This window comes from Eumetopias jubatus, unplaced genomic scaffold, assembly GCF_037043125.1.
Source record: "Eumetopias jubatus isolate StellerSeaLion01/CBP00866 unplaced genomic scaffold, mEumJub1_p1.0 scaffold_2, whole genome shotgun sequence".
In the NCBI taxonomy this organism is placed as follows: Eukaryota; Metazoa; Chordata; class Mammalia; order Carnivora; family Otariidae; genus Eumetopias; species Eumetopias jubatus.
The window spans coordinates 118,893,260-118,916,540 of NW_028274808.1; the positions used below are offsets into that span (position 1 = coordinate 118,893,260).

General features: G+C 41.9%; 1 protein-coding gene across 1 annotated transcript in view; it reads left to right on the forward strand.

Moving 5' to 3' along the window:
- The first annotated feature begins 848 nt into the window (after positions 1 to 848).
- The window catches only part of SLC39A8 (solute carrier family 39 member 8), a 67,670-nt gene continuing 45,237 nt past the window's right edge, over positions 849 to 23,281 (forward strand). The window contains exon 1 of the mRNA XM_028091210.2: positions 849 to 1,067. Within this exon, the coding sequence (XP_027947011.1) occupies positions 849 to 1,067 (219 nt within the window). The remainder of the gene's footprint in view (positions 1,068 to 23,281) is intronic.

The window sequence follows — 23,281 nt, forward strand, 5'->3', positions numbered from 1 at the left end:
TATCTGTAAAGGGGGTAGGGCCCGAGCTCGGAGTTTCCTAGCGGACTTGCCAGATAGTGTTGAGAGAGAGAGAGAGAGACAGAGAGAGACAGAGAAAGAGAGAGACTGAGACTCACGTGGACACACACAGAGACGCAGAAGCAGAAAGAGACAGACAGGCGAGGTGAGAGGTTAGCAGGTTAGTTTGCCAAGCCCAGCAAAGAGATCTGGGAGAGGGAGGGTCCCGTTTAGACGCGAAGTCCAGGACTCCGAAAGAGCTATTTCCTGCAGCTCCTCGGGGACTGCCTTGTCTCACCGCGTCTAAGTTTGCTCAGAGGGAATTTAGCAGCAAGACAGGAAGAAGAGGTGGGGTTCTATAGTGAGAGTGGTTTTAGTTCTTCCTAAAGAAATTTGGTTTGGGGCTTTATATCCGGGAGCAGCGTGTGTCACCACACTATGCAAATCCTGGGACATTTGCAAACCCGGCTCCGGGGCAGTTGGCCCCCTGCCCGGCCGGGCGTTCGAGGGCTCCGGCAAGGCAGTGCTCCCGGGGCTGGCCGGCGGGTGGCCCGCTGGCCTTTATCTCTGTCCCCTTTTGTCCTCTTTATCTTAGGCTCTCCAGGAGGCCGGGGGCCCGCTCTGCTTATCGCTCCCCACCCCCGCTGCACCTCCACTTCAATGCCCCGCAGGTCGCGGGCTGCTGCTCTTCCGAAGGCGGCGGAGGACCAGGGGCGCCCGCGTCACGGCTGACTCGGACCCGCGCCGACGACGCCTGATCCGCGCGCCCTTGGGCACCGACGCCGGTGCGCCCAGAGCGTCCCGGTGCGCTTCAGCCCGTTCCAGGCCCTCGAGAGGCAGCCCCGGCCAGGATGGCCCCGGGCCGGGCGGTGGCTGGGCTCCTACTGCTGGCGGCCGCGGGCATCGGAGGCACGGCGGTGGGGCCCGGGCTCGCCTTTAGCGAGGATGTGCTGAGCGTGTTCGGCGCGAATCGGAGCCTGTCGGCGGCGCAGCTCGCGCGCCTGCTGGAGCAGCTGGGAGCCGCCCCCGCGGAGGGTGTCGCCGAGCCCGGGCAGCTGCACTTCAATCAGGTACGGCCGGGGTCCCCGCAGCCCTTCCAGGCTCTCGGGGTCCGTGGACTTTCATTTGTATAAGAACGCTATTTGTTTGGGAAAAGAGAGGGAGGAAGACTATCGGGGCATTTTTCAAGTGTGAGGCGGTAACTGATCCGTGGCCCTTGATTCGCACCACCCTGGGCTTTCTTTTACCAGGGTTTTATAAAGGGCTGGTGTTGCTGAGGGAGCCAGAAGTTGCAGTTTTACTCCTGATGAGCGGAGAGGGCAGACGCCTGTGGTTATAAAATTTTACAGAACAGTTTATGAAGTAGTTGAGGGCTGGAAGCACCTTATGAGATGCTTTTTAGATGGGAACGGTGTACTTAAATCTTCCCAGCAAAGATAGTGGCTCACATGCCACCCTCATCAACTGTTGCTTGATGGGTAAGAACGGCTGTAGGTGTCTTTCCTAGGTGGGTTTCATGAGGCTTACAGAGCTGAAGGGTCTATTGTACAGAGATCGGGAAACCAAGGAGGCCTTGACCAAGATCACATACCCAGCTGATGCCCAAACTGGGTTTAGAGTCTTAGTTTTTAGTCATTTGTCAGGTCAAGTGTTTGATTCTAATTTTCATTCAAAATAAAAATATATTTCTCAGTATGTATACACAGTATTAGCCAGATATTTGGTAATGCCTAGGATTTAAAGACAGCCATGAGCTACCTGGGAGAATTTTAAGATCATACCTGTTAATAAGTTTCAAAAAAAAAAGATGCCATTATAGATTCCTAGTCACCTCCATAATAAATATTTTGTGATTATTTCTTAAAACTGTGAGGTAGGCAAAGTGTGCTTTTAGCATCCTCCCCAGAACTCCTACCCACTTCTAAAAATTCAGTTAACTCAATGCTTTGATTTTTTTTTTCCTTCTGCTCTTGTTCCAGTGACAACTGATGATGAACAGCAGTATGCAGTATTTGCATAGTGTTTGCCACTTCTGGGCAATGTTAGTTTGTGTTAGAAAAAGTGTTTGTGTTCTGAGATGTTTGGGAAATACTGCATACTATGTATTCTCCACTCAGGAATTTAGCATTTCCCAACGTATCTAATCTTAGATGCCAGATAGGGAAACTTTAATCAGGTAAAATCCTTGCTAATAAAATTACAGATAGGTTGGCATTTTTTTTTATTAGAAATATCTTACCTCAATTAAAACATACAATACTCGGGAAGAAGTAGCACTTTCTGATGCCGTGGGGGTTTCAGAGAGTGAACTGCCTTTGATCTGGAAGTGTTTTGTGGTCTGCTTATATATGTTCTTTGGTAAATTATGTATAGTTCCCATTCTGGCATGATATTACCGTTGGTTTAAAGTCTGAGAACTTCTATGTTGGATAACTGAAATGCCCCCATAGTTATACTATTTTAGAAAATAAAGCAAACACCTTCTTAACTACTTTCTGTCCAGTTGCAGTCTCTTCAGTTAGGGGAAATAGCTGACTAAAATGTTCTAGGTAGGAGTAGGGGCGGTCATGTGCTTGGAAAGAAGTGTGAGGATTTCGCTTGCAGCTGCATATCTGTGGCCCACACATTGTTTTCACTTACATTATCTCCTTATCTTGTCATGTCTGGAGAGGTGTAGATGAATTATAAAGTGACAAAAGACCCCTGAACCATCTGTTGGCGAAGACACTGGAAAATATGTCCAATTTTTTTTTGGAAAATCGGATCATTTTATTAACAATATGATCCCTAGTTTATGAGTAATTCGGATGCCTCAATAAGTAAATTATATGTATGTGGACACCTTGTTTCTTATTCTCATGTTTGCATATTTAACTGCCTTCATTATGGCATCTGTGGGCATCAAAAAGAGAGAGGAAGAAGCCCATAATTACTTTGGAAACAAAGGGAAGCTGAGGAAAGTTTATCGTGTAATCAGGCCTAACAAACATCAACTAAAAAGTGCTAAAGAAAACAACAGTCATCAGTTAAACAGTGACAAATGAAATGCCTTTGCAGAGAATCTACTAATTAGCTGGCATTCATATCTGTTATAGCAAGACACCATCCAATTTGGAACAAAATTTATAGCCATTAATATCTCTATTGTTTTTTTTAAAGATTTATTTATTTATCTGAGAGAGAGAGAGAGAGCAAGGGCAGCATACATGAGTGGGAGGGACAGAGGGAGAGAAAGAATCCCAAGCAGAGCCATTGCTGAGTGCTGAGCCTGCCTAGGAACTTGATCTCACCATCCTGAGATCAGGATCTGAGCCGAAACCAGGAGTCAGACGCTTAGCCAACTGAGCCACCCAGGCGCCCCTTGATATCTCTATCTTAAAGAATGCAACTTCAGTTTCCCCACCTGCCGTAAAGTAGAATAAATAATACACGGGCCTATTGTGAGGAGTCTGACTTTCTGACTTTGAAAAAGGCTGAGAAAATAGAATTTATTTTGATGAGCCAGGGATTTATTGACTCTTCTAAGAGATCTATTTATAAATGACATTGTTCCTTTGGATGAGGGTTGTGATGTTTCTTAGGTCAGCTTTTCTTAAGTAATAGACTACTGTACTCTGGAAGTTTGTTAGACAATTTTGGAAGGGGGTTTCTAATATTTTTTTTCAGTATCCCTAAGTACTATTAAATTAAGTTGTCGCTTTGGGAAACCAAAGTGACCCGAGTTCAAACAGGAGACAACAGAACAATTGAGTTTATCCTTCTGCTTCTTGTCGTTACTGAGGTTACAAAGAGCGGGTAGAGGAGGTGACCCCAACAATGAGAGAAGGGAACTCTTTGAGCTAATTCAACCCCTGGGGTCCCAGGACTGGGTGTAAGTCTGGTCTATCTCAGTGGGGTCCTGCAGTAAACAGTGGTGCCCCAACTGAATGAATACCTTGTGTGATTGATTTAGGGGACTTAAGAATGGCCTCAGTTTGTTCTGATCGTCTTCTCTCGTTCTCCAAATATTCTTTTCTCTTCATTTTCTTTAAAAAAAAACCTTACCTCCTAGTTCTTAGGTGTAGACACTGGTTAAACAGCTTCATAAAAGAGAAGACTCTCATCATCCAAATGGTAACACAAAGCTTCAGGAAATGCATCTATTCAGATAAATCAGCCTGCCAGGGAAATTAGTAGGGGTGCTGGAGACGTAGGAGGTTGGCATGTGAGGTGACCTTTGTTTCACCCATCACCCAACCCTATGCTTTTACTTCTCTTTTTTTTTTTTTTTTTGATATGTATCTTGCAGCTCATCTCCTGCTTTTGTTTTTCCTTTTACATTCCTACACCCTGTTACCTGGACCTGGTGTTTAAACCTCTTCCGATTCATATTCAATCTTTCTAACACAACACTTGGAGTATGCCTCTCTCCTTTCAAAACTCAGCCAGGAGCTGGCAGTCTCTTTGCTGGTGAAGTTTAAATCCTGAGACCGGCATTCAAGGCCCCCCCATCCCTCAAGGCTGACCCTGAGATGCCAACCTATCTCTCCAGACCTAGCACTCACTAAACTAAACTATTTGCTCTTCTGTGAATTCACCTGAAACTTTTGCACAGCTACTTCCTAGCTCATTATCTTCCTTGTACCCTTCCTGTTTCCAACTAGAAAGTGCTTTTCCTTGAATTACCCTATCAAAATCGTACATTTTTGAAAGACGAGTTAAACTGCTTCATAAAACCTTTTTGGGGTATCACAGCCAGCACCGATTCACTGATTTCTCTCTCTTTTGAATTCCTGCAATCTTTTTTACTATGCTACTTACACTTAACTAGTCATGTGTTCAACAAACACTTCGAATGGTTACTATACTCTAATTAAAGTGGTCATTTTAAAAGTAGAAATCTGATCATATCACTCCTCTTACTAAAGCAGTTCAACTCCTTCAAGATAAATTTAAAACTCTTTAATGTGGCTTAAGCCCTTTTATGATCTGGTTCCTGTATATTTCTCAAGCCTTCTTCTTTGCCACTACTATGTCTTAATGGACTGCCCATAGTTCCTGGTTCTCCCTGTGTATCTGCTGATGCTTCAGCTATCAGTTAAGATGTTATTTCTTCTGAGAAGCCTTTCTTGATCTGCCCAAGGGTTTAGTAGGAGCCCCCCCTTTTTTTTTAAAGATTTAATTATTTATTTGACAGAGAGAGACACAGCCAGAGAGGGAACACAGGCGGGAGGAGTGGAAGAGGGAGAAGCAGGCCTCCCTCTGAGCAGGGAGCTCGATGCGGGGCTCGATCCCAGGACCCTGGGATCATGACCTGAGCCAAAGGCAGTTGTTTAATGACTGAGCCACCCAGGCGCCCCTAGTAGGAGCCCCTTCTATGTGATCTTATGTTACCTGGTGCCTATGAGATAGTAATATATTATATATCACAATTATATCATAATATTATACAATGTGAATAATTTCATGCATTATAATTTTCTTTTTATATGGCTCTCCCCACCCAGCCCCCACGACCGACATATACACATATGATTTTAAACACATTGAAGGGAATGACCTGACTCATCTCTAGGGGCTAGTATAGTGCCTGGTACATAACACACATTTTATGCATGTTTTGAATGAATGAGTGAAGATTGTTTAATACAAGTAATATAGTTTGGGTTCTCCTATGGCATTACAGTTTATTGAGGGAGGTATGACATAGGCACACCTAACTATAATAATGCACAATAGCATGATATGTCTCATTAAAGAGTTGCAAATGAAAGTGGAATAGGGATCAGCCTTGTGTTTTCAGAAAATTCATCTGCATGAGAGTGTGGAATGTGTTGGGTTGGGTCTAGACAGAACGAAGGAGACTGCAGTGGTTTGCCGATGTAATGATTGCTTGAGCCTGGAGACAGGAGGTAGCATAAAGGCTCTGCTTCTTGTAGAAGAGCAGGCAAAAAAGCTCCCCTCCCCCAATAAATATCTTCTACTTCAGTCTTTTGCCTATAGTGTCATTTGACTCTTGTTAAATCTTTTCCTTCATTGCTTCCAGCTTAATGATGCCAGAGGGAGAGGCAGTGAGGTAACTCTTGGCTTTTTACTTCACTGGATGGCCAGGTTAGCAGTGTGTAGCCAACAGAAAGGGTGTGTGTGTGCGCGTGTGTTCATTACATATGTGTTGTGTGCATAGTTTGTTGTTCTCTATTGTGCTTTTTCCTGGGGTGGGGATAATGGTGGGTTAGATGAGGGAGGCTGTGGGAACCCCTGACGTGGACGGAGGAGAGAAAGAACATCTGTTCTTCTTTTTTTTTTTTTTTCTTTTGACCTTTATGTTCTGAGAAATGGTGGGGGTAAATCTTCTAGGAATGCCTTCCAGCCTGCTTGTTCAGGTGAGAAATGAAGGGAGAGACAGAAGGGCAGGACAGAGGGCGAGGCTGCATTTAGGTCTCTGGTTGCTTTTCCTTCAAGACAATGTATCTATTCTCATCTATTATATCATTCTCATTTTAGTTGACGGTGTACAGTTAGATCATTGTTTCCAAGAGGTTTTGGGAAAATGAAGGACGCTCATAATTCATTTGACTATGATGTCAGAGCTTAGTTTGCCTCCATGCCAGGTATGATTGGGATCCGTATGGGAAAATGCTCTTTATTCTTTCTATATCTACTACCCGAAGAGTCTCATGCACCCTTTTGTACATATCATAAATAATTATATCTCAGAATTTATTGGTCTTTTTCTATGTGCCATATCTTCTAACTGATTTATTTGTATTATCACATTTCATCCTCACAACAGTCCTATGATAATGGCACCATTATTATCTTCATTTTACACATGAGAAAAATGCGGTACAGAAAGGTTAAGTAACTTAACCAGTATAACACAGTAAGTGGTAGGACCTCAGGCAATCCTAAACACAATGCTGTAGTGGATGTTTTAAATTATAGTCTTGAAAATCATACTCTCTCTAGCTTGGGCAACTATTCCTTCAGATTTTGAACTATGAATAGAAGTTACTCATCACTGATCACAATCAGCTTATCCATTGCTTGGTCACAGGAAGGGACCTGTGCCAAGACTATAGAAACCACAGTGGTGATAACGGGTCCTTTTCCTCAGAGAGCTTCGAATCGAAATAAGAAATAAGATGGAGACTTGTGAAAGGCGTGCAAGGCAAAACTGTGTAGTTAAGTAATCCCTGGGGCAAATATGGTGAGAGATAGCATTAGGCTGGCCGTGACTCACCGACATATGAACACTAGTGATAGCATGAAGGAAGCAATGAGGAAAGAGTCGGTGAGTGGAATTCCTAGCTCTGACCAGGGGCAGGTCTATGCTGTGAGGGAGCTTGAACTCTGACACACATGAACAGGAGAGGGCAGAGGTAAAAACGTTCTTCCTTAACGGGGATAGGTCTTTATTCCTCACAAGGGATGTTCAGAGTAGAGTAGCTGGGTGGGAGACTTGCAGGTTTTATGCTTTCCAGGAGTCATGCAATATTCCTGTTTCCCGATGAGACCCATCCTGGGAGATGCTGAGAGGTGGGGACTTCATTACCCATCATAAAAACCCATTGCTTTTCAACTATGACTGTAGTTTAAGGTTTTTTCTTTTTCCTTTAAATTTAATGTACATTTGAATCCTCTAAGTTATCCATTTCTTTTGGTGGTAATAGGGGTTGGGGGAGAAAAATAGGACTATAAATAAGAATGGAAAATGAGGCCTGAAGTTGAGAGGGATTAATATTCCTCAGGGAAAAGAAAAGCAACCCCTTTATGAAGGCAGCTTAATGTGGTTGGTAATAAGAGTCTGCAAGTTACTTATATTCAGAGTGGCATTTCCTCAAGGGATTGTCCATATTGCTAGGTGTAAACAGTTAATATTAGGATCATTTACCATGCAATTTATTAAAAAAAAAAAAAGAAAAGAATGTTACTGAACTCTAGACCACCTAAGAAACTGTAGTTTTCAGAGAGTTTTCCCATCCCCAACTCCAGATAATAGTAGGTTCCTGCTTGTAATTGAAACTAATTAATTTATTCTCAAACTATTCCCAGTTGTCTATTTCAGGAGCCAAATGGGTTCACCAGGTCTTGAGATTTATTTTATAAAGAAATGAAACTATCATTGAGTTACCTTTGTTATGATGGGATTTGGGAGCATAGCAAATCTCCAGAATGGAGCCTTGTTTCAGGTGGTTTCTGTCTCCTTCCAAAGATCCTCTGTTGTTTTACTTGGCCTGGAGTTTAAGGAGAACAAAAACAAAAATCTGTGAATCTAGATCAAAGGTGTTAACCTGAAAAGTAGTATTATGCTTTCCAAGTCCAAATATTTAATACCTTGACTGTTTTATAACCAACTGAATGGCTAGAGAACAAAAACAGGTGTGCATTGATAAGGCCTTTAAGGCTTTAGTTCCATGAACCTAGCTCAAAAATAATCCAGAGTTGTCATCGATTTATTTGGTGAGCTCCTTAGATCTCTAACTATAGTAGAGAATACAACATAATGGTTAACAATTTGGCCTCTGGAATCAAACAGACCTGGGCTGAAATTCTAATTCTGTCACTTATTAGCTGGGGAATCACAGGCAAGCCACTTAACTTCCTTAATCCTTAGTTTTTACATCTGTGAACTGAAAAAAATGAACCTTACTCATAGGATGGTTGTTTGAACTAAAAAATAAGAACAATAATAACATTTCCTGAGCAACCCCTATATTTCAGGCACTTATATATTTACTGCATTACATGTAGTAACTCAGATAAGATTTTTCTTCATTGCCTATATTACTTCAAATAATAAATAACAAGTAAGAGAATATATGTAAAACACATATTGCCTGGCTCAAATATATGCTCAATGCACAGTTATTATAATACTGTGTTACTTGGTATAGCTATACTGTTCTTAACAAAATTCTCTTTCACTGGAGGCCTGAGTACCCCAGGGTCAGTCAACTTACAGAGGAAATCACTGCTAAAAAAGCACAGCAAGGATTAATGAAATGAAAAGTTCAGTGGGGAATACATCAGTCCATTGACTTTGGTTTCAGTGTTAGTTTCCATGACAACTCTCACCTCTTAGAGTCTTACCTTTTGCCTCGGCTTCCCTTTAATCAAACACTCCCGATAAATTCCTAAAAATGTAAACCTTAGGTGTATAGGCTAATGAGATAATATGGAGTATTTCAGCATGCATTGAAATTATGGACATTGCCTCTCCTCCAGATTACTTCTGAGGCTACATTTAGGAGTTGGCTATATTTTATTACCCTTGTCCAAAATTTACATCACTCCTGAAATGTGAATGGTTGGGAGTCGATGTTCTGTTTCTAGAAATTCATGCAATTGTGGTTTGAAGTTTAGATTTACTTCAGGATCTCTGTATGGGTTTTGTAAGCTGACAGAATCCAGGGCCCTTCACCTCTAGCTGGCCTTATTAGTTGAAAGCAGGTAAGAGAACAGGGGCTGCTTTGGTCTCACTGGAATAAGTGAGAGCTGAAAGGTAGCCCAGACTTCAGATGAAAGGGAATGGTAAAATCAGTAGGCCAGTTCTGAGTTGGGTCACAGATCGATCCTGCTTTCTATACATATTGAGCATGTGTGCAAGAAAACACAGTCTCTTTTATTAAGGAATGCATGCTATTGATGATACTAGCTGATTGAGTTTGTATATCAAGTCTTGATGCTCTACGGTTCTCTTTAGGATCAGGGATCTCAGAATTTAGGGATATTCTTTGCTTACTTCACCTACACACCTTGATAAGAAAAGTTGGACATTGGCTCTATTCCTAATCTTGGGATGAATGCCAGTTAAGGAAATATTATTTTTTTAATTATTATTTTTTTTTTTTAGAGAGAGGGACGAGGAGGGGGAGGGGCAGAGGGAGAGGGAGAGAGAGAATCTTAAGTTGGTCTCTACCTCACGACCCTGAGATCATGACCTGAGCTGGTGAGAATCGGGCGCTTAACCGACTGAGCCACCCAGGCGCCCTCCTCCTTTTTTTTCAGTTAAGGAAATATTCTGAGTTGGACCTTCACCTTAGGAAAGGAAGTGGGTTCTGTCTTAAGGGGAATGGGGCCAATATTTACGGAGTACTTATCGTGTTCCAGGCACTGTGCTCAGTGCTTCCTTATACACCATCCCATGATCCCTCCTAATCTCACCGGAAGGCCAGTCTTAGCTAGGTTAAATACTTCACTCAGAGTCATAGCTCCAAAGTGGCAGAGTGAGCATTCCATTCCTGGGTGACTGGACTTCAGAACCTGTGCTCTTTCCACTTTTGTTCCTCAGGCTGAAGAATATCATCCCAAGGAGGGGCTGGTTGATTTAACAAAATCCAAGTGTCCCCTACTGTCATCCATGTGCCTGGATGTCACCATAGAACGGATGGGAGCTTCTTGTAGCTACTTGGACCTGTATAATCATTTGAAGTAGGAAGGTATTCTCTGCTGTTATTACTCTTGTTTCAGTAAAACGAGAAAAAAGGTATTATTTTTTTCCCCTGCTGAAGTTGTCTCTGCAGGAGTCAGAGTTAGCTCTAAAACCTGATGTCAGTTCCTTCACAGCCATTTTTCAACCTTACAATGTTATTTCCTGATTACTGGCATTTGATACTCAAAACAGTACCATGAGAGAATGAAGACATATCAGTTTCCCCGGAAAGTGAGACACAAATAAGTCATTTGGCAAGAAGTCACCAAGTGTCCAAATTGGTCTGGGAGAACAGACATTCCCAGTTCGAATGCCCATTTCTTCTCATGGTTTGGGGCAGAGGCTGTGTTAGTGGGGCCCCTGTGCTGTGAATCCCCCGAAGATGCTATGGTCTTTGTGCCCCACTTTCTGTATATAACTGGACAGTGGAAATAATATGAATTTCCATTCCATTTCCGCACCTTTCCATCCCTCCACAGCACATTGTGGTTCTGGCTTGGTCTGGCTCTGACCATGCTTTCATGAAATTATCCCACAGGACCTTACCCAGAACCTTTTTACTGCTAAACACAATGGACGCTTCTGAGGCCTTACCTCTCTCTATTAGTATTGGTGGTGTGGAGCACATCCTACTGGAAACACACCCTTTCCTTGCCAGCAACTGTGTGTGCCTTGATTTTCTTACCTCTCTGCTTCTTTTCAATTTCAGTGTCCTGCTCATTCTTTACCTACTGATGTTCCTCAGGGTTCTGTCTCAAGTCCTCCTCCCTGTGATTTTACACACTCTCTGCACAACCTCAGTCTGTCCTGTCACTGGAATGTCAACGTATTTCTGACTCAATCTCTCTAAACGCCAGGGTTCTCTCTTGTCTAATGGGGGTAATTTTACCTGCTTGATGGGATTGTTGTGGAGATTAAATGAGTTATTGTATCTTGCCTTTCCGTCATGTGCCTGGTATGCACTAAGTGCTCAATAAATGTCTGCTGTGTGGCTGCTGCCACCCCCAGTCTTACCCCGTGCCCTTCTCTGTGCCCCCCTCTGTGCCCCTCTCTGTGCCCCTCTCTGTGCCCCGCTCTGTGCCTCCTTTGTGCCCCTCTCTGTGCCCTGCTCTGTGCCCCACTCTGTGCTCTGAGTTGCCACCAGACTTAATCTTTCATATGCAGATCTGATCATTGCATCCTCAAATGGCTTCTCATTACTGTTAGAATAAAATCTAAACACCTTGCCTGATATTTAAGGCCCTGCAGTAGTATTCCTACCCCCATATTTCTCCCACCTTGTTTCTCCTTTTTCCTTTACATCTCAGCGTAGATATTGTTTTCTCCTGGTAACCTCTGACAGTCCCATAACTTTAGGGTGGGTTAATTATCCTTTCTTCACATTAAGGGATCCTACCCTAGCCCTTATCAGCCCATCCTGTAGTTACTTATATTTCTATCCAAACCTGTAATAATCTCTAAGATTTGGGAGCTTAGGGGCTGGGTGCATTTCAATCACTTTCTCTATTTCTGTAACTAGCATAGTATCTGGCATTTAGTAAGTATTCAGGAAATATTTGTTGAATGAATGAAAACTTCCACCTTTCAACACTAAATTTTATACTAACGTAACTTTCTAAGTCAGCCTAGATGTCTTACTTAATTCAAGGTAAACCAGCTATTCCTTTATTTGTTGCAGACAAATTTTTAAAACACTATAAAGAAAATAGTATGTTAAAATACAACCTGTATATCATTGAAGTAGAAGGAAATAATAGTTTTTATTCCTTCTAATTTGTGAATTTTGTCAGATTTTTTTTCTCATTTAGACTTGGATTTTCTCCATAGCTTATAGTTATAATTTCTAAGGCAAGTTGGAAATGTTGCTGTCAGTATAGCTTATCTGTAGTATTAGGGCCACATGGAGCTGGTTCTGGGAAAGTTTCCTGGCATGAGCAGAGAAACAAGTGTTTGGAAAATTTGGCTCTTCAGAGGTAAATGACTCTTAGGTTATTCAGTTGTATTTCTCAGAATTATACTCAGATACTGTGTGCTAGTTTCTTTCTTTCTTTTTTTTTTTAAGATTTTATTTATTTGAGAGAGAGAGAGAGATATTGAGAGAACTAGTAGGGAGAGGGGCAGAGGGAGAAACAAGTCCTCCAATGAGTAGGGAGCCTGACATGGGACTTGATCCCAGAACCCTGGGATCATGACCTGAGCTGAAGGCAGGAGTTCAACCGACTGAGCCACCCAGGCACCCTGTGTGCTAGTTTCTAATTTTTTTCATCCACCCTTACTTTCCTTAATCTGGCAAATTAACGATTGTTATACATTGAGCATCTTACATGTCCAAAGCCTTGGTAAGGGTTGAAGAAGATATAAAAAGAACACACGCACCCTTTCTAGATCTTCATGTGATCTTATTAAAGAGATACCCATTTTCACGAATGGATGATAATACAAGGAAGCACACAGTGAATGCCAAAAATACTGTGGGTGTAGTAGTCTAGTGAGCATAGCAGTATTAAGCAGAGGAGGCGGGGCCCAAATGTTAGCACAGATCGGAGTTGGGTACTTTGAGAGGAGATACATCAGCATTCTAGGTGGGGGGCATGGGGCGCGCAAAGTCACAGTGAAGGTAAAATACAAGACTTATTAAAACTTTTATTAGAATAGAGAATTCAAATATGCTTTTGGATGATGGTAAAGAGGGTAAAGAAGATTGGAGACAGATAACTGAAGTTTTTCAGTGTTTGGACTTTAGATTCTCGGCGGAACAGAAGTTTTTTGTTTTTGTGTGGGGAGCCAGTTTGAGTAGAAGAGTGACAATGGCAGTTTTCAGCAGAAACCATCTTATGGGGATGTAGGATAAACAGGGTGAGAGGTATATTAGGTAAGATCAAATAGAAGCTCCCAACTTGTCAGTTAAGTGGTATATAGGGATCTATGTGTCATTCTTATGTGCCAGACCAAAGTTTGTACCCCTTTGTACTCTTAACAATTATTGAGAACACCAAAGACCTTTAGTGTATGTGGTTTATATCTATTGATATTTACTATTATAGAAATTAATGTTGACAATTTTTAAAAATTTTTTTATTGTTATGTTAATCACCATACATTACATCATTAGTTTTTGATGTAGTGTTCCATGATTCATTGTTTGTGCATAACACCCAGTGCTCCACGCAGAACATGCCCTCCTTAATACCCATCACCAGGCTAACCCATCCCCCCACCCCTTCCCCTCTAGAACCCCCAGTTTGTTTTTCAGAGTCCATCATCTCTCATGGTTCGTCTCCCCCTCCGATTTACTCCCCTTCATTCTTCCTCTCCTGCTATCTTCTTCTTCTTTTTTTTTCTTAACATATATTGCATTATCTGTTTCAGAGGTACAGATCTGTGATTCAACAGTCTTGCACAATTCACAGCGCTCACCATAGCACATACCCTCCCCAATGTCTATCACCCAGCCACCCCATCCCTTCCACCCCCCACCACTCCAGCAACCCTCAGTTTGTTTCGTGAGATTAAGAATTCCTTATGTCAGTGAGGTCATATGATACATGTCTTTCTCTGATTGACTTATTTCACTAAGCATAACACCCTCCAGTTCCATCCACGTCATTGCAAATGGCAAGATCTCATTCCTTTTGATGGCTGCATAATATTCTATTGTGTATATATACCACATCTTCTTTTTTAAAATTTTTTTATTGTTTTGTTAATCACCATACATTACATCATTAGTTTTTGATTAGTGTTCCATGATTCATTGTTTGTGCATAACACCCAGTGCTCCACGCAGAACATGCCCTCCTTAATACCCATCACCAGGCTAACCCATCCCCCCACCCCCCTCCCCTCTAGAACCCTCAGTTTGTTTTTCAGAGTCCATCGTCTCTCATGGTTCGTCTCCCCCTCCGATTTACTCCCCTTCATTCTTCCCCTCCTGCTATCTTCTTCTTTTTTTTTCTTAACATATATTGCATTATTTGGTTCAGAGGTACAGATCTGTGAGTCAACAGTCTTGCACAATTCACAGCACTCACCATAGCACATACCCTCCCCAGTGTCTATCACCCAGCCACCCCATCTCTCCCACCCCCCCACCACTCCAGCAACCCTCAGTTTGTTTCCTGAGATTAAGAAGTCCTCATATCAGTGAGGTCATATGATACATGTCTTTCTCTGATTGACTTATTTCACTCAGCATAACACCCTCCAGTTCCATCCACGTCGTTGCAAATGGCAAGATCTCATTCCTTTTGATGGCTGCATAATATTCCATTGTGTATATATACCACATCTTCTTTATCCATTCATCTGTCGATGGACATCTTGGCTCTTTCCACAGTTTGGATATTGTGGACATTGCTGCTATAAACATTGGGGTGCACGTACCCCTTTGGATCCCTACATTTGTATCTTTGGGGTAAATACCCAGTGGTGCAATTGCTGGATCGTAGGGTAGCTCTATTTTCAACTGTTTGAGGAACCTCCATACTGTTTTCTAGAGGGGTTGCACCAGCTTGCATTCCCACCAACAGTGTAGGAGGGTTCCCCTTTCTCCACATCCCCGCCAACATCTGTCGTTTCCTGACTTGTTAATTTTAGCCATTCTGACTGGTGTGAGGTGGTATCTCATTGAGGTTTTGATTTGGATTTCCCTGATGCCGAGCAATGTTGAACACTTTTTCATGTGTCTGTTGGCCATTTGGATGTCTTCTTTGGAAAAATGTCTGTTCATGTCTTCTGCCCATTTCTTGATTGGATTATTTGTTCTTTGAGTTTGATAAGTTCTTTATCGATTTTGGATACTAGCCCTTTATCTGATACGTCATTTGCAAATATTTTCTCCCATTCTTTTGGTTGTCTTTTGGTTTTGTGGACTGTTTCTTTTGCTGTGCAAAAGCTTTTTATCTTGATGAAATCCCAATAGTTCATTTTTGCCCTTGCTTCCCTTGCCTTTGGCGATGTTTCTAGGAAGAAGTTGCTGTGGCGGAGGTCGAAGAGGTTGCTGCCTGTGTTCTCCTTTAGGATTTTGATGAACTCCTGTCTCACGTTTAGGTCTTTCAACCATTTGGAGTCTATTTTTGTGTGTGGTGTAAGGAAATGGTCCAGTTTCATTCTTCTGCATGTGGCTGTCCAATTTTCCCAACACCATTTGTTGAAGAGACTTTTTCCATTGGACATTCTTTCCTGCTTTGTCAAAGATGAGTTGACCATAGAGTTGAGGGTCCATTTCTGGGCTCTCTATTCTGTTCCATTGATCTATGTGTCTGTTTTTGTGCCAGTACCATACTGTCTTGATGATGACAGCTTTGTAATAGAGCTGGAAGTCCGGAATTGTGATGCCACCAGCTTTGCTTTTCTTTTTCAACATTCCTCTGGCTTTTTGGGGTCTCTTCTGGTTCCATACAAATGTTAGGACTATTTGTTCCATTTCTTTGAAAAAAGTGGATGGTATTTTGATGGGGATTGCATTGAATGTGTAGATTGGTCTAGGTAGCATTGACATCTAATGTTGACAAAAATTTCAAATACTTATTTCATAGATTAAAAATAGCATTAATAAGCCCATACTGTGTTAACATTTTTGATGAAAACCCTAACAGTATTCTCCATGACAAAAAATTAGTGAGAAGAATGACATTGTTTTACATTTTTGCAAATCTCTTTACTATCTGGTCTAGTAGAAGACAGCTGTATTCTCATATATGTTTCTGCATTCAATCTGTTGTGACATATGTCACATAGCCTCTGGAACATCCATTGTTCATTCATAAAAGAATGAAAGTGAAAAAGGAAAATGCAGTCTTAGTATTATTATAAAAATAAGTTCGACCTAATATATTCTCTGGAAGCGTTTTGGTAACCCCTAGGGGTCCCTGGATCACACTTTGAGAACCACTGTGCTAAAGGCTTGTCATAAAATTGGGGTTGTGATGGATAAAGTCATTCCTTGTATGCAGAGGTGAGATGACTTTGAAGGATGAGCTCACTCCTACTGGCATTTGCCCCAGCCTTGCCTGGAGAACAGTCATACCTTCTACAACTTAATCCTGGAGAGACTGAGTGGGAGGCCTTTGGTGAGCAGCAAGGCCCAAAGACCTTTTGAGCCTGGCAGCAAATAAAAGAAGGTCATCCTCACAGGTGATGGAAAATAGGGTAGCTTCTGCCATCTGGAGGCAGGTCCGGGTCAGAAAGTCAAGAACCCAGACTCAGTGTCTGTGCTCTGATACAATGCCAAGCTTTTAGAGGTGAGAGGGCCTTAAGCAACTGAATGTGGATGGGATAGAGCTGAGAAATGTGTCAATAGCTATGGTAAGATCAGAAAACTTTGTGAACCTCTTTTAAAAAGTGTATCATGGCTTTAAAATTCCTTTTTCTTTAGTAAAATTAAAAAAAAATTCCAACTTGTCTTAATTGTGTTTGGAAGAACCTAGAAAAAGAGATTTAAGAAACTCCCCATGATTTAACTTTATTTTTCTAATTGAGATAGGAATACATATATATTGTCTAAAACTTTGGCAAATATTGGAAAATAGAAAGGAAAAAATAAAAGCCACACATAATTTCATCACCCCGAGATAAACACTGTTAATATTTTGAAGCATACATCTCCAGATTTTATTTAACCTTATTCATAGCAATGATGTCACTCTGTGCATATTATTTCATAATAATCTTATTTTCCTGAACAATGTTTCATAAAACAAGGTATCCTCTTTAAATAGCATATCTAGGAAAGGCCCTTTCTGTCTTCTTTTAAGGAGTAGTTTGGGGAGTGAATGTGAACGTGTGCACGTATGTGTATGTGCGTATGCGTGTGTGTGTCTGTGTGTGCATTTCGGGTGGGAATGCGTCAGCACTCTAGTGCCTTCAGTAAGAAGTGTAAGAAAACTTGTGGGGAAAAATGGAAAAACGAATTGGGAAAACCGAGTCGGGAATCACTTGATTAGCCATTTCTTAAACTTAGAGATCACGTGTCTAGAATGTTTAAGCTCAAAAGTCTGTCTTAGTTTGGTAAAATAGTATTGAGAAAACGTTGGAGAGGAAATTAGGGGGGAAAAGTACAAGAGAACATTGGTCAGTGTGACTCAGTGCACATGTGCATTGAGCAAGATCAAGGAGGTTCGGGAGTGGTAAGTACTCACGTTCCTGGTGACTAAGCTTTGGTCATTCCATTATTGCAATCCTCAGTAACAAATCTGGAAGTGTGTTTTCAGTCACTCTTACTTTAGACCCTCCTACTTCCAGTTTGCTTCTATGCAGCTGCTTGCTTGTGAGCTTGTACAATCACCCTGGAAAGGATAAAGGCGTGGGACTCCTCCCTTGTTCCAGGACCAGAAGTGCCCCCCACCCCCGATTGTTAAACTCCAACTACCCTTCTAACATTCAAGTATTTAAGTTGTTCTTTTGGGAACTTTGGCTGGTTGCCATATTTGAAACATTCTTATGTATACTTCACTTGTTTACTTTTTCGTAATTTTGTTTAGGTTACTACTGTGAACTTAAAATGTTTTCACAATTGGCTTTTAAAAATACCGTGAAGACGAGTGAGGAGGTCATTCATGCATTTACTCATTCACTTCTTCAACAAGTATTTACTGAGCCCTACTGTGTGCCAGGCACACAATATTATATTATTAGTATTAGTGTTTGTGAATACTGAGGTAAATATAATCTCAAGGATTCCAGAGGTTTCTCTCCCATCACATAATTATTTTGGATCTTCACTTCTTCCTCTTCTTAATACGTTCCTAACAATCTATGGCCCCTCGTACTGGTCTCATGGTCCAGTATGGTTATGTGATGGTAGCTCGGGTGGGTGAATTAACCAGTTGCCTTCTCTGCTTGAGTTGCAAAAACACTGACTTTAAGATAGTAACAGGGAAGCAAAGCATTCAAGATGGCACACATCTAGGTATTCTAGGTTTGATGAACCTGTTACAGGAGGACTTCAGGGTAGTGTCAGCAGCCGGGCATAGGAGGCAGAGAGGGTCGTGCCAGATTCTGGGCTGTGTGCTGCTCTAGTGTGGTCCTTGTGCCTGCCCAGCATTCCTGTTTGGGTGATGGGTAGGAGGGCTATTTGAAAGGCAAAGAATCACAACCATTGTGCATTTCCTTCTTAATTCTCACCACGGTGAGAAGACCTGGCTCATGTTTGATTGTTTTTGAGATCTCTCTTTGGGTATAATGCTAAATATGATCTAAGAGTAATTTAACTCTATGGCTCAAGTCGCTTTAGGGACAACAAATATACTCCTCGCCAGGGTCTAAATGGTTCTCTCTTTTATTATCTGTGTTCTTATCCGTGTTCAACCAGCAAAACAGGGGCATAGCTGCAAGAGGATGGGCTTAGAAGTCAGAAAACGCTCAAAGTCGTTGGTCTGAATTCTGTCTTTAACAGTTATAAGATGTTTCATCCTGGACAACTTACTTTTCTAAGACATGATTTCTTCATCCCCGATTTCTCCTTAAATCTACTTTAGTCATTGATGTGGGGATTAGACAAAGATAGCTTTTCCGTGCTTCTCAGTACTCCTATAATAACTATGGTTTATAAAACTCATTTGTCAACTAATCACATACTTACTTACATTACTGATTTCTGCCTAATGTAAGCTTTTGTGGCTCCTGTCTTATCCCTCCAGCCGGCTAAAGCACAGAACGAACACTTCGGACTCAGCACATGTATCTCGTTCTTCAGGAAGCCTTCGCAGACCTCTTCCCTCACAATAGTTTGGACATATCTTTACTATTCCCCTTCCTACATTGTACTGTAGCTGTAGTATTTGTATATATATGTTCTGTCTACTGAATGGTGAACTTGTTGAAGCTGGAACCATGTCTTATTCTCAACACCTATCAGAACACCTGGCCCAGAGAAGATGTGGATCAGCCTGTGTTTGGTGAATGACCGAATATGTGAATGACAGTGAGGGAGCAGTGGGACTGGCCTTGATGAGAGTGGCGCAGATGAAGATTTTGGGTGGATTCTTATTCAAACTCTTACCTGTCGCATCTCTTCAAAGAACAGGAGATGAGTCATTCACTTGGGGTCTGGGGAAGGGTGAGTTGTTTGGCTTTCATCTCAGCTCCATACATGGAAAGTTCCAGAAGGTAGCTGTAGTTCTTGCTGTCAAACAACAGGTGTGCAGGGCAAGGCAGGGTAGAGGAGTCACTAAAGGAAGAGGGGTTAGACAGGACTTTTTCAGATTTGGATTCTAGTTCCAATTTTACTCCTGGCTCCCCTGGGGCTTGGTAATGAAATTTAAGGTTTGTGTGCCTCAGTTATTTGACATCCTAAACAACAGCCTGGACTGGGTGTTTCATTCTAATTTTGATTGTCCCTGAATCTAAGTGCATTACGAGGCGTTCTCTCTTCCTACATTTACCCTCATAAGAGAGAACACAGACACACCTCGCAGGGTTAGTTCTTACTGGGTTTGTGAATTGCTCAGCTTCCACAGAAGCACAATTCATGGAAAAACAAAATCTGAAACCATCTTTGGGGTGACTTTTGAATGGGATGATATTTCACTTCTGGTGTGGTGGTGAAGGCCTTGGCACAGTGGATGTGGGATCAGGTGGTCGTAGCGTTCTGTATTATTTAATCTGTGCCATCTTACTAGAGAAAATAGCCTATGTGTTGAGAAAAAGAGGAATGGAGAAGGTTTAAAGAGTGGAAAAGCTTATCTTTTTGTTTTCCCATAGATTCTGGATGTAGCATTCATTTCCTAGCTTTGAAAATGTCTTTTGAATGATTATATATCAATTAAGACTCTTTCATTTGTAAGTGAAAAAACTTAATCTTAATTAGCTTAAGTCACAAAGGCAATTCATTGTCTCAGTTCACTGAAGAGTCAAGCTTTAGGCACAGCTGTATCCAGGGGATGAGGGATGGTATTGGAAACCTGTCTGTCTCTGTGCATTAGTTCACCTTTCTTGTGCTAGAAAAATGGCCTGAGGAAATCCCAGACTCATAGCAATTCTAGTCAAAAAAGATTTTTTCCAGTTGCTCTATCGGACAGTGGGCAGGTGTGGGATGTTCCCTGGTCAGCTCCAACTACATTACATGGAAAGAGGCTCCCGTGGCAGGAAGGTGGTCTGTTGCTGGACGATGGGGATCTCGGACAGGCAAAAACAACAGGCATCCACTACATTTTACTGACCTAGATGTTTTCTTCTGTTTGGGGCTTGTATTACTCTTTCTTGTTCTCTGGCTCTCTTTGGCTGCTTTTGCACAAACGATATATATGTTCCCAAAGCTTTCTCTTCTTTCTGTGCTCTGTCTCCTGATGATCTCCTCCCTTCCCACTCAGCTCTTATCTCCTCACAGAAGACAGCCCTGTCCTTATTTCTGGCCTCTACCTTTCTCAGAAGAAACTCCCTCATCATTTCTATCTGGTGTCCCACAGGCATTATCACTTAAAATGTCTACAGCCAAATTGGCAACCATCCTCCCAAATGTGTTTGTTTTCCGAGGTCCCCCAGTCACACTGGTGGCAATATCCTCTGTCTACTTTCTCGGAGGTCTAACCTCAAAGTTGTTTTTGACAATTTCCTCTGCGTATCATTTCTCCCTTATAGGAACTTCCTTAGTTCTTTATCATTATGTTTCGCAAATTTATCACTTTTTCTCTGGTTTTATAGATATGGGTGTGAGATTTATTTCTGCCACAATTATTAGATTTCTTGACGGAGGGTCTTAGGACTTACCTTTGTGCGATTTTTTTTCTTGGTTGTCATCCTTCAGCTTCCCCACCTTCCCCTTCTTCCATCAATATTATACCCAGATTTTATGATTCCAGAAGTGTTTGTGGGATGAAGGAAAGCATTTATGCACTGCATAGTACAATTACACGGTTATGATACTAGTAGCATAGTACAACAGTAGTTGAAGCGGTAAAGACAGATTTTATTCAAGAACTGGGCTCAGTTCCAAAGACATCAATGGACAAGTGGGGATTTATAGCTGAGGATCAGGTCAATGAATGGAAAATTACTACGGGGAAACATCATGGGTGGGTGGGGGGGATTTTGATTAAGCAAACTTAATTGGATTCTTGCTGAAGGCAGACCAGGGTGATCCAAGATCCAGGATGGAGGATTCTCTCTAAAGTAACTTAACAGGATTCTTGCTAAAGCCGGACAGTGCAGGCCCTATAAGGACGGATGCAAGACTGAGGCCTCATGGGCTTAGAGGAGCCCGATCAAAGTTTAGTCAAGGACAGCGCCTGTTATCATTTTCCACGCTGTGTAATTTCAAATCTTGCCTGACTCGTTGGCATTCATCATAAGCAGGTTTTAACTCTACAAAATGTTGGAGGAGGAAGTTGTCCTTATCACTCAACCCTGCCCTGTCCCCTCCCTGCATCAGCATCTCCAGAAAGATATGTCTGGGAAGGAGGCAAACACAGCAAAAAAAAAAAAAAAAAAAAAAAAGCAAAATTTTTGATTAGTCAGAATTGGTGACGAAAAAGGAGTAGGGGAAGTGGAAGAAGAAATGCATGGAACTCTTCGGTTAAATGGTTTTGAATATAATTTGAGCTCTCGTGTATGATAGGAATCTCAACCCCCTTACCTCTCCTATTTCCTTACTTTGGCACTTCATCTACCGAAGACCCATTTGAGATCCCCTTAATGTGGCAAGAGACTCAAGGAGTTTAACTCAGACACTGAGAAAATGTCTTTAAGAAAGACGTCAACCCACTGAATACTAGGGTATCTGCTGGCTGGAGTTTGCCTCCTGTAACACAAAGCTTAAAGGGCTGCAGCAAGCAGCAGGGTGGTACCCTCGAGCATAGTGGTGTTGTAAAAACAAATAGATGGAAAGAAAAAAGCTCAGTACGTAAATGTAAAGCAGATGGTAGAAAAGCTCAGGAAGTTTTATTAAGACACATACCACTCAGGCTCATCATCCTGGATCCTTTCATAAGGAGACCTTGTGCCTCCTTCTGGTTTCATAATTTATTCCTTGTTTGTTTTGGAAGCGAAGGGCTATGTTTGAGAGGATGTTTGACCTTCCTCAACCGTTCCACCGGTTTTGTTGTCCCCTCACTGTTCAGGCACTGGGCTCTCATCCTGTTTGCCTCTGCCCTGGGAAACACCGCCCTTTCTTAGACAACTGCTTCCTTTGTTGCAGGTTCAACTTGGTTAAATCAAAGCATTATGGGTATTGAGATTATGAAGCCAAATAGGCGGCTGCATAAAGCTATTGGCATCCTACTTGCTGGTCGATGGCTATTTTATTTTATTTTTTTGTGTTTTATTTATTTATTTATTTATTTTTATTTATTTTTTATTGTTATGCTAGGTTAATCACCGTACATTACCTCATTAGTTTTCGATGTAGTGTTGCATGATTCGTTGTTTGCGTATAACACCCAGGGCTCCATGCAGAACGTGCCCTCTTTAATACCCATCACCAGGCTAACCCATCCCCCACCCCCTCCCCTCTAGAACCCTCAGTTTGTTTTTCAGAGTCCATAGTCTCTCATGGTTCATCTCCCCCTCCGATTTCCCCCCCTTCATTCTTCCCCTCCTGCTATCTTCTTCTTCTTCTTCTTCTTCTTTTTTTTTTTTAACATATAATGTATTATTTGTTTCAGAGGTACAGATCTGTGATTCAGCAGTCTTGCACAATTCACAGCGCTCACCATAGCACACACCCTCCCCAATGTCTATCACCCAGCCACCCCCTCCTTCCCAACCCCCACCACTCCAGCAACCCTCAGTTTGTTTCCTGAGAATAAGAATTCCTTGTATCAGTGAGGTCGTATGATACATGTCTTTCTCTGATTGACTTATTTCACTCAGCATAACACCCTCCAGTTCCATCCACGTCATTGCAAATGGCAAGATCTCATTCCTTTTGATGGC